This window comes from Helicoverpa zea, chromosome 6 (genome assembly GCF_022581195.2).
Source record: "Helicoverpa zea isolate HzStark_Cry1AcR chromosome 6, ilHelZeax1.1, whole genome shotgun sequence".
Lineage (NCBI taxonomy): Eukaryota > Metazoa > Arthropoda > Insecta > Lepidoptera > Noctuidae > Helicoverpa > Helicoverpa zea.
The window spans coordinates 11,412,493-11,423,594 of NC_061457.1; the positions used below are offsets into that span (position 1 = coordinate 11,412,493).

Sequence of the window (11,102 nt, forward strand, 5' to 3'; positions counted from 1 at the left end):
CTCTCTGCTCCACGGTGAAATTCCGAAGGTGTGAACAAGAATTATTTATGAAGCCTGTTACAAAAAACCACTAAATATAGAGTAACTTTGACTATAAAACAAAATACTTAGAAGTTAGACCATAGTTAGACCTATATGACCTACACCACGTTTCATCAGAATCAGAGTTATCTATACTATATAATATTATAAAGCTGAAGAGTTTGTTTGTTTGTTTGAACGTGCTAATCTCAGGAACTACTGGTCCGATTTGAAAAATTCTTTCAGTATTAGATAGCCCATTTATCGAGGAAAGCTATAGGCTACTTTTTATCCGGGTTCGTGCCGAGGTTCCCACGGGATGCGAGTGAAACCGCTGGCACGAGCTAGTAATAATATATATCCGTAATTATTTTTATGATTGAAGTAGTATTCTCAGTACACGCTCAAATCTTGGGATACAGAAAAATGTTTTTTTGTTTCTTACTACTTTTACTTTCTTAGTGAAAACATTTGTTTACACATTATTTGCACTCTACATTTAGCGAACTATTTAGAATAAAATGGAACAAAGGAATTTAATTATATAAGTCTAGTTAGTGATGGACACTTGGACCCCGATCGCCCAGGTTTACGGTTTTTTCGTCTTCTATTTTGACTATGGCTTTTTATTCTCTTTGATTCTCGCGCCAAAATATATTGCTCTTCAAACGTCAACATTTTCATTCAGCAGTTCAGCTGTCAAGTGATTGTTCCGCGTAGTTGTGCACGTGTTCTCTTTGCCAAATTGTAACCATTTTCGTGGATTGTGATATACGTAGCACCAACAAATCTAAATCTACCTGCTAGACTTCAGTTCAAGTTCTCAAAGTACATCCATAACGATGTAAAATTAATTCAAGCGATGTCCAAAGAAGGTTATAGTCCGGAGAAGAAAGAAGGTGATAACAAAGTGGTCTTAGAGAGATTGCAAAACTACTTGAAAGACAAGAGGACTTCGGAAGCTTCAGATCCGAGTCTTGGGTTCAATAAGCCGAGCACCAGCTTCGAACAGCCACCGCAAAGTTTGCCGACACTCGAAGACAGCAGTAATATATTACGCGAAGTTTTAAACCACAAAAAAGCCGAACTGCTGAGGCAGCCGGAGATAGTAGAATACTTAAAATCAATCTCATCGGATCTCAAGAAGTAAAGATGGCAGTTACACCTAAAAGTGCGGCATCATTGATGCAAAAAAGTTTAGAGAGGCAAGCGGCGCTGGCGCGAACTCGACTTCGTTTCACAAGGAAGCAGATAGAGCAGATTTTAGTCAATTACGTTAGTAACCACAACAGTGGACCTTACGTGGAGCTGGTGAAAGTTTTGCGCGACTATCCTTTGAACGAGGATAACTTTAGGATAGTGTTTGATGACAGTCTGTCATGTGTGGTGCTGTTAGGGCGGGAACTGACGCAGTTCGTGGACGTGGTGTGCGGCATCGAGTGGCTCAGCAGGTCTGAGGAGCTGGTGGAGCTGTACCGCATGTTTGTGCTGAACTTAGTGACTGCTCACACATACCACTGCCCCCTCGTCATGTTGAGACTTGTTTCACTGTTTAAAGGTAATAGTCATTTGATAGTGTACCAGTACTAATATTCTGCATTAGAATCTTCTAGATTTGCATTGTTTAACAATATATTTGTTTGTATACAGTATACTAATTTTATGTGTCAGTCGGTTGTGCAATAAGCCCTTGCTTGAATAACTTACAGAAGTTACGTCTTTGTACTTTTTAAAGGTCTAAAAATGAACTGAAGCAGCCTCTAAAGATTAGTAATTCAAATTAATCAATTAAGTAATCCAACATAAGAGTTAGCATCAGTTTTGCAACATAGTGTTGTTGATAAACATTGTGCAATGTTATTGCAACAAAAATTGTACTGAAATTTGTTTGTTTCAGTAATATTACACAATGATTATCAATATCTCCTGGTTTCCAGAACTGATAGAAAAATCTAGATGGTATTTTAGTAGTGTTTATAATAATGTTTATTAGTGTAATATAAAGTTTCACAATTTTAGGTTGTAGCTTTTGTGATGTACAATCATTGTGAAATTCAATGAAACATTCAAAGATTTTCTTTACAAATATATCATTAAAGGAAAGAATCATCCTCCGAGCCTTTTTCCCAATCATGTTGGGGTCGGCTTCCAGTCTAACCGGATTCAGCTGAGTACCAGTGCTTTACAAGAAGCGACTGCCTATCTGACCTCCTCAACCCAGTTACCCGGGCAACCCGATACCCCTTGGTTAGACTGGTGTCAGACTTACTGGTTTCTGACTACCCGTAACGACTGCCAAGGATGTTCAATGACAGCCGGGACCTACAGTTTAACGTGCCATCCGAAACACAGCCAATGGTGTCTAAGATATACTTAGAAAGTACATACAGACTTAGAAAAGTTGCATTGGTACTTGCCTGACCTGGGATCGAACCCGCGCCCTCATACTTGAGAGATTGGTCCTTTACCCACTAGGCCACCACGACACCACGACGATTAAAGGAAAGAATATTTAATTTAAATGAATTACTACTATTCTTATTACTACTTAGTTAACTATCCTTTTTGCCATGTTAGCCATAAATGTCAATTAACATTTGCACACATAAGCCTCTAATTTCATAATAGACCTAAAGGCCTACCTCTTCCATTACTATAAAAATAATTCTACATTTACAGGAGAAGGTGAAAACTGGGATGACAGTCCGCCAGAAGAACTTCTAAACAAGTGGTCACACATCCATGACATCATAGGACACATAGTAGCTATTATGCCAATGTAAGTACCCATATAATCTGTAGGATTGTTCAAAAGTTATCACTGTTGGCACACAAAGGGCTCTGAATAGATCATCATCTGCCCAGCCATTTCCCAACTATGTTCTAACTACCTGTAATGACTGACAAAGATGTTCAAATGACAATCTCTAGAAAGAACATGGGTGGATTTTAGTCAGTAAGCATCTAACACTAACTCACACTTCCAGTGTAACCACAGTGGGAGGGGTCAGATGATTTCAAACTAAAACAAAAGTTATCTACTTGTGTACAGTTAATTTCGCAACAAATATTGAGCTTATTAACAGAATGGGAACAAGAAAGTACTGGAAAAACGTAAAATAAAAACATTGGTTTTTAGTATTTTCCTTAAACAAACGTGTGATTTAGATAAACCTAATTTACACCTTAGATAAGCCTGATTTTTATCAATGTTTTCATACATGGTGCAATATCAACACAGTTGTTGATATTTATGTGGTGCTGACCTACTGAGGCCTAAAGATATGACTTCAAGAGTACATTTCTGACCTTCAGTAGTGTCAGTGCCATGTAAGACCTTGAATGTCATGAACAATGTATGAAAGCTGCGGATCATAGACTTCCTCATTGTTTGGAAGCAAACCATGAAGGTTGAATGTAAAAAAAACATTAGTGTTACGTTTCGCACAAACATCTTCATTCTGATCTTCTTAATTCTATTCGAAGTTGTCTGAAAATATTTTGCATCCTTTACTTTACTCAAATAAGTACAAAGTCTTTGAACAGCCAGATTGACCAGTAGGCAGCTGCTGCAAAAACGTAACCCTTTTTATCAGTCAGATAATTCCTATGGACCTAATGCGGTTAATCCAGCACTGTTTAAAAATACCCTTGGCATTACAATTAGCACCTATTACTATGAAGCTATGGACTTTACCCTTGCTTCATAAAATAACTTATGTGCTTAAGTAAATGGTATTGTAGTGTTTACTGGACTTCTCTCAATTTTAGGGGTTGAGCGGGGTATGAGGAAAAGTATCAGAAGATTTGTGCATGAAAGTACACATACAGAAAACATCTGAGAAAATTTTCGGAAATGAGAACAAAGATGCCATGGTTTAATCCATGTGCACACTGCAATGGTAAGATGTCTTGTGCACTTAGATGTACAATGGACCCTGCCGGGGCTGTGGGCTTGTTAGAAAGAGTTACTGCAGCCTTGGTACATAAAGGCTTAAGAAAGGACATGGTGACATCTGATGTTTCACCTTAGCAACCTTTCTAGGAAGATTCCAAACTGATTTTCAGTGTAGCAAATTATTAATTTTGATAAATTATTTAATGTTAGAAACATTATATGCATATAAGGAATCATATTTCGTTAAAGCACGACCGTTTCTGTGGTCGTTCTTTTGACGCACACTTGGCACATGATTTCTTGGCTCAATGTACATTTGATTACTAATTGATATGTCCGGTCTGCATAATTGAAGTGGTTATGATGTCATTGTCACTTGAAAAGTGATCTACGATTCAATGTGATAAAGAAAGGCTTTTGCATTGTATGTGATATTGCTCAAAATACTACAAAGAAAATAAATATCTTATGTACGGTTTCTGAGCACCTTCGGCAGCAGTTTAGCTACCTATACACATGGAATAAGGAATTATTTTCACTAATTTCATGTGTAAAAAATTGGAGCTCAGAAATTTTGTGAAGATTTATTTTCATTTATTTTTAACATCGTGCATTATAATCTCTTGGTTCATCATCTCTAGTTATGGACAACAGTACTACATCCGTACACAAGGACAGCATGAATGCATCAAAGTATTTCCCTTTGGTGCAGTCATGCTACATAAATATTTATGTTCCACCACCTAAAAAAATTATGCATCTTGGGATGCTCAAAGAAGCATCTATGGCATCCGTTCCTTGGATGCCATAGATAGGTAGATTCAATAAAGTTGTTCTTCGGTCACTGTACCAAAGTAGTTTACCCTCCCATAAGAAGTTATGCCTTCAAAACTATAATACTTATGTACACCAATTACACTAAACTTACTATGTAATTACATACATTTAACATGTAATTACTAGTAATTAATCTTCGCATTGTAGTATAAAAAGGGGATTAGCAAACACGTTTTACACTGACTTCATGTACTAGATAAAAGGATGTAAAGTATGTTACTCATGTAAGTCACGTTTTCAGGACCAGTGATCTATTAATGGACATAGTGATTCAGCAGTTTCCTTATTACAAAGCTGGCTGCTACGTCAACAGAGCATACATTTACAATTTAATATGGATGAGCAAGTACATACCTTCCCTCCGAGAACAAATAATGATGGCTGTTATTAATAAGTAAGTTATCCTGCCTTCTTGGACTTTAAAAACTATAATAGCAACCCAGGTCTCAACTTTGGCAACCCAGTACTTCTGTGTATGTAGATAAGCAGAGAATCACCATGCTTGCTTGCTCGAGGTGGATTGGTGATTACTGACTTAAAACTCCAGTTTTGCACAAGATGTTTTCCTTCACCTTTATTCAGTCATAGATGATTATACCTATTTAGAATTAGAAAGCCCATACAGAAAAATTACATTAGTGCATGTCAGACCTGGAATCCAACCCCAACTTGAGAGGTGGGTGCTTCAACCACTAGGCCACCACAATATTTTTTTAATTTATTTTTTTATAAATTTCAGAATGATACTTATAGACGTAAATATAGTTGAAAATGAGAAAGTTAAAGCACAAACAGAAACGATGTTTGACATGGAAACTGATGATCGGGATGAGGTTTCTGAAACCCTGGATTACTGCATGTTGGAAGTACTCAAATGGCTTGAAGACGAAAGAGATCCAACTATGAATATTTTATGTAATGTTTTCGATAGAATCATTTTACCTACTTACGGTATAAGGTGAGTTAATTTACACTAATATTATGAAAGCGAACATTTTAGCCCTAAAATGTTTGCTAAAATGCCCACTTTTGTTAGTTCGTAAGCATAAGGCTGAGTAGATTTTGAATGAAACAAGGCTGTAATATAGCTTATCTATACTAATATTATAAAGAGGAAAACTTTGTTTGTTTGTTTGGTTGTAATGGATAAACTCAAAAACTACTGGACCGATTTTAAATATTCTTTCACCATTAGAAAGCTATATTATCTGCGAGTAACATAGGCTATATTTTATCATGCATTTATTTCTACGAATATGGGAACCATACATGTAGATCTTATATTATTTACCAAAAAGAGCATTGACCATATTCTGCATGCGGCTTGCAAAATTAAACTTTTAGATATAAAAAAGTATATATTTTTTGCACTACTTCACCAGTAAGTGTCTACTTTGCAATTAATGTGGTAATAAGATACTGTACTTCAAAATGTTAATGTCTCAGCTTGTTTAAAATGCTGCTTTACAATTAAAATCGGGGTTGCGTACAAAGGGTTCCGTACTATTATCTACTCGCCGTTTTCCCGCGGTTTCACCTGCGTCCCGTGGGATCTACTACCCGCACTGGGATAAAATATAGCCGATAAAATATACTCGTGGATAATGGAGCTTTCAAATGGTGAAAGAATTTTTAAAAATGGTCCAGTTTTTTTAAGCCTATTCATTACAACCAAACAAACAAAGTTTTCCTCTTTATAATATTAGTATAGATAAGTAATAGGTAATAAATTTTGTTGTAGCAGCAACAAAAATACTTGTGTGAATATTTCAACTGTCTAATCATCACAGTTCATAGGATACCACCTGGTGACACACGGACAGTGAATCCTTAATTAAAGGGGCCTTTTCCCAACCATGTCGGGGTCGACTTCCAGTCTAACCAGATGCAGCTGAGTGCAAGTGTTTTACAAGCAGCAACTGCCTATCTGACCTCCTCAACCCAGTTACCCAGGCAACCCAATATTCCTTAGTAAGACTGGTTGTGACTTTCTGGCTTCTGACTAACCCTAACGACTGCCAGAGACGACCAGTCTTACCCTCTGAGTACGGAACCCTAATAAATAACATTGATGACTTTCTGAAATATGATAGGACGTTACACGCTGCTGCATAGCTATTTGCCGCGTTTTTTTATTTTTATTTGTGCATAGTGCTTGAAAACATTATTGTTTTGTTTGCTATTTTAAATTGCTCGCATGACGCTACCTATGGGAGTCAGACTGTAGTTGACTGTCGACTACTAATGGCACTTATTTGGTAATATTTTTATTCATCGAAAATTATCGAGAATATGTAGATTTATAAACATATGTATTTTCCTTCTTATGTAAGACCATATAAGGTGAAACACAATGATCATACAAATATGTACTAGTCATTTCCCGTATTTAACAAACATTATATAAATAGTGAGGAAATACTGTTATCCCGTGCGAAGCCGGAGCGGGTCGCTCGTTGCTAATAAATCCGTTATTATCTTTTCCAGACATGTCCAATTCCTTCTTCTATACACAATATCAATCAACCAGCAATGTGCTGACCGAGTTCTGGACAGCTTATGGCTGGTAGCCGCAGGACTGCAAGGGCAGGGCCCCGGAGCCCTAACCACCAGACGTACTGCATCGTCTCACTTAGCCGGCCTCCTAGCCCGATGTGTCAGGGTCCCCAACACGAGATTAATCAAATACTTGAAAAGTATGGCGGAATGGTGCCATTCATATATCTCAGCGACGCAAGAGTCAACGGCTTCCTCTGATAATCTGAAGGCCCATGGAGCTTTCCATGCGATTTGTCACGCTGTGTTCTATCTTGTGGCTTTTAAGCATCATTTGCTGTTTAGTAGTAAAGAAAGTAAGTATTTACTATTAAATAATTGGTAGAATAATTGGACGTAGTTATGCAGAAACGTTCCAACCCACTGTACGCGTAAATGCTTATATCTCAAATTAAACTTGAATTTGAGATATAAGCATTTACGCGTTTCACTTGTATTCTTTTTTATTCTAACTAGTAAAGGTACTAGAGGTTTTATTGTTGAATTATATTGAGTTTAGATAACCATATGCTAAATTTTAGGCTGTTCAATCACAATAACTCGATTTCGGGTGACTTGTGGGTTGGAACGTTTCTGCATAACTACGTCCAATTTAGATATTGAAATCCGTTCCATCTAACTCTGCTCGACTGTTTGGCATTTGTACTATTTAACGGAGCTTATTAGTTTTTGCCGACATCTGAAAGAAATCAGTTTCGGAACTACGAACTAAATTAGCCCTAAATTTAATTATTACTTTCTGACCCCCTAGCCATTTTAAATCATTCTCAGTCTTGAAGTTTTATTTACCTACTAAAAATATTTTCCTAATGCATATCTACTTTTTTCCAGATGTTAACTTCGTGGAGTCGCTTAACCTGCCCCGTTTAGTGACATGCGCCTTAAACCCGCTACGGACGTGTCCCCCTCAAGTGACGCGGGCGTTCTCTTCAATAACGCGGTCGCACCAAGTCGTGTACTGTCAGGGAATCATAGAGAAGAATGCCAGACACACGCTGCAGTCGACTGCCGTGCAACAATACGATGAGTGGTTCCCGTATGACCCTTATAATTTGCCCAGGTAAGTTTTGGGATTTATTCTTCAGGAAAAAGAAAATTTGGACAATTCAAAAAAGTATGTATTGAAATGTCCACATGCTATTTTTTATTTAATTGATCTCCATATCAAATTTCATCAACATCGATTCAATAGTTTTGCCTTTACATACCTTTTTTTTAAACGACGTCATAAGTCATCAAATGACCCCTCCCGCTGTGGGTTAGCAGCGGTGAGGGAGTGTCAGACTCTTACTGGCTAAAAACCGTCGTGTTCCGTCGTAGGCCTTTTATGTACCAGGGCCGCGGTAACTCTTTCGAACAATCCCGCAACCGCCTTTACATACTTACATTGCATTTTAACATAATTCTTTTTCGCAGATCCGGTAAAATAATATGGCCGCTGTGCATAGAATACAAAGACTGGTTGAAAGAGGGTGATGACGAAACCCAGTACTCGTCTATGAAGCGAAAATTAGAAGAAGATGATGACTATTTAGTGATGGCCAGTCCCACGCAGAGATTTGCAACCTCCTTGTCTCATGGCATCTCACCCGGTTTCAGAACTAGTGAAAATATATTAATATAAATAAAAAAAACCGGCCAAGTGCGAGTCGGACTCGTGCACGAAGGGTTCCGTAAATTACAGTTAAATCAACCTATCTCAAAAACTATAAGAGATACTTTGATCAAACCAAAAATCGTTGAAAGAGTTAATTAGCATGCATCACCTCTATTTTTTTTAGAATTTTATACCCCGTAGTTATAAAAATAGAGGGGGGGGGGACATACTTTTTACGACTTTGAGAGCTGATATCTCAAAAACCGTTCACTTTAAGAAAAATGTTTTTTAGAAAACTTTATATCATTTTAAAAGACCTTTCCATTGATACCCCACACGGGTATGTACATCGAAAAAAAAAATTTCATCCCTCAGTTACATGTATGGGGGGCCCCACCCCCAATTCTTTTTTTTACTATTTAGTGTCATATTTTTGTAGCGGTTCATACAACACATATTCCCATCAAATTTCATCACTGTAGTACTTATAGTTTCCGAGTAAATCGGCTGTGACAGACGGACAGACGGACATGACGAAACTATAAGGGTTCCGTTTTTGCCATTTTGGCTACGGAACCCTAATAGTGTTAATGAAGATTATAATTACTCCTCTACCAGTTTCTAGTCGGTAGTGACTATCTTCTGATTTTTTATCTCTATGTACGATAAAAATTGTTATAGTATCCCAGTTGTTAAAAAAGATAATTTAAGCTTACGACGTACAGCTTATTAGAATAAGTAAATAATGGAAATATACTTAGGTAAGGACTTTTTTGCGAATTTAATGCAAGCTTAGCATGGAGATGACAAAAGCGTTTTCCCACCTTTGTCTATGGAACATTTTATTGACCGAGAAACAATATGGTAGTTTATTTTTATGCTAAGCATAATGTGAATTAATGCACAAATTATCCTAATCCTAAGTATTTAAAACCAGTTAAATATAATAAATATGTAACAACAGAAATGCCCATCGTAAATACATTTTTCCACTTTTGTAAAACAGTGTTTTGTTTTAAAAGATTTAATATTTTTTAATATCCTCACTATTAGATATGTATAAGATTATTAGATTTATATTTTGGTAACTAGTACAATTTGTCTGTTATGTATATTCTTACATAGTTTAAGCGACTGATGTACATTTTTTGCAATGCATTAAATATTAAATAGGCTTAATACATGAATAAATATTTATTTATTGTATCCAGTGTTTAATTTTATAAATAATCAGCCGCATATTTGCCATCCATTAGTCAAATCGTCGTTTTAATAACTGACTTCAGTAATCGTTAAAGTTAAACGTGCAACTGACCGTAAGTCAGTACTTTCTATTTATATAGAAATTTGCAAAATAAAATAGACATCATTTACCGTCCCTTTGCCTTGGTTAAGAAAAGAATTTACACCGCTTGGGGCTTGGCGAACGAGAACTGCTGAACCAACATAAAATTAAGGGGATAGATGGGTAAGACGATTATAGGCTTGTAGACTTGATTGCAAAAAAACATGGAAGGATAAGGAATCTGCAATTAAAAAGAATATAAATGTTTTAAAAGCTTAATTTATTCACAACAACCTGCACACAAGGTAACTGTAAACATTTGAACTATGAGTATTTATAAGTATTCTTGCCTCCACAAAATCGTGTACTTCGTTGATTACTTTATAGATTTAACAGACAGACATAAATGAACACACTGATGGTACAAGGCTTAAAACTATGTATTTTTTTATATAAGACAACAATGTCAAAAGCTAATAACTGCTTCAAATCACAAATTTGCGATAACTATGTTCTAGAATTATCCTGATTGATAAATTCTCACTAAGTTACCGATATTTATCTCTCTCGAAACTATGCTTCCAACCGACTTGACTTATAATCTAACATTTAAATATCATAATACTTAAAAATAAATCACATAACGCATTACCGTCGAAACTAGCACAAATCGCAAAAAAAGAACTAAAATATTATTAATATCATTAAACACTACTCTAGCACTCTGCCTTTATTTGATCAGGAGAAAATTTTGAATACAATATGCATATTTTTAGAATATTTAGAAAAAGTCAAGCTGTAGTGTTGAGTTAAATATAATTGAAGAAAAACATTTAAATACAATATTTTAACTATATTAGGTACCCTAAGCTATACATTTAATAAATTCAACATTTCATTGTGAATAT

General features: G+C 36.1%; 1 protein-coding gene across 1 annotated transcript; it reads left to right on the plus strand.

The window, feature by feature from the left end:
• Positions 1 to 690: 690 nt before the first annotated feature.
• LOC124631325 (RNA polymerase I-specific transcription initiation factor RRN3) lies at positions 691 to 10,115 on the plus strand. The gene is made up of 8 exons (XM_047165668.1): positions 691 to 1,579; positions 2,701 to 2,800; positions 4,998 to 5,150; positions 5,496 to 5,714; positions 7,244 to 7,608; positions 8,144 to 8,372; positions 8,729 to 8,942; positions 9,490 to 10,115. The coding sequence occupies exons 1-7, from the start codon at positions 1,174 to 1,176 to the stop codon at positions 8,934 to 8,936; spliced, it is 1,680 nt and encodes a 559-aa protein (XP_047021624.1). The 5' UTR covers positions 691 to 1,173; the 3' UTR covers positions 8,937 to 8,942; positions 9,490 to 10,115.
• The last annotated feature ends 987 nt before the right edge of the window (positions 10,116 to 11,102 follow it).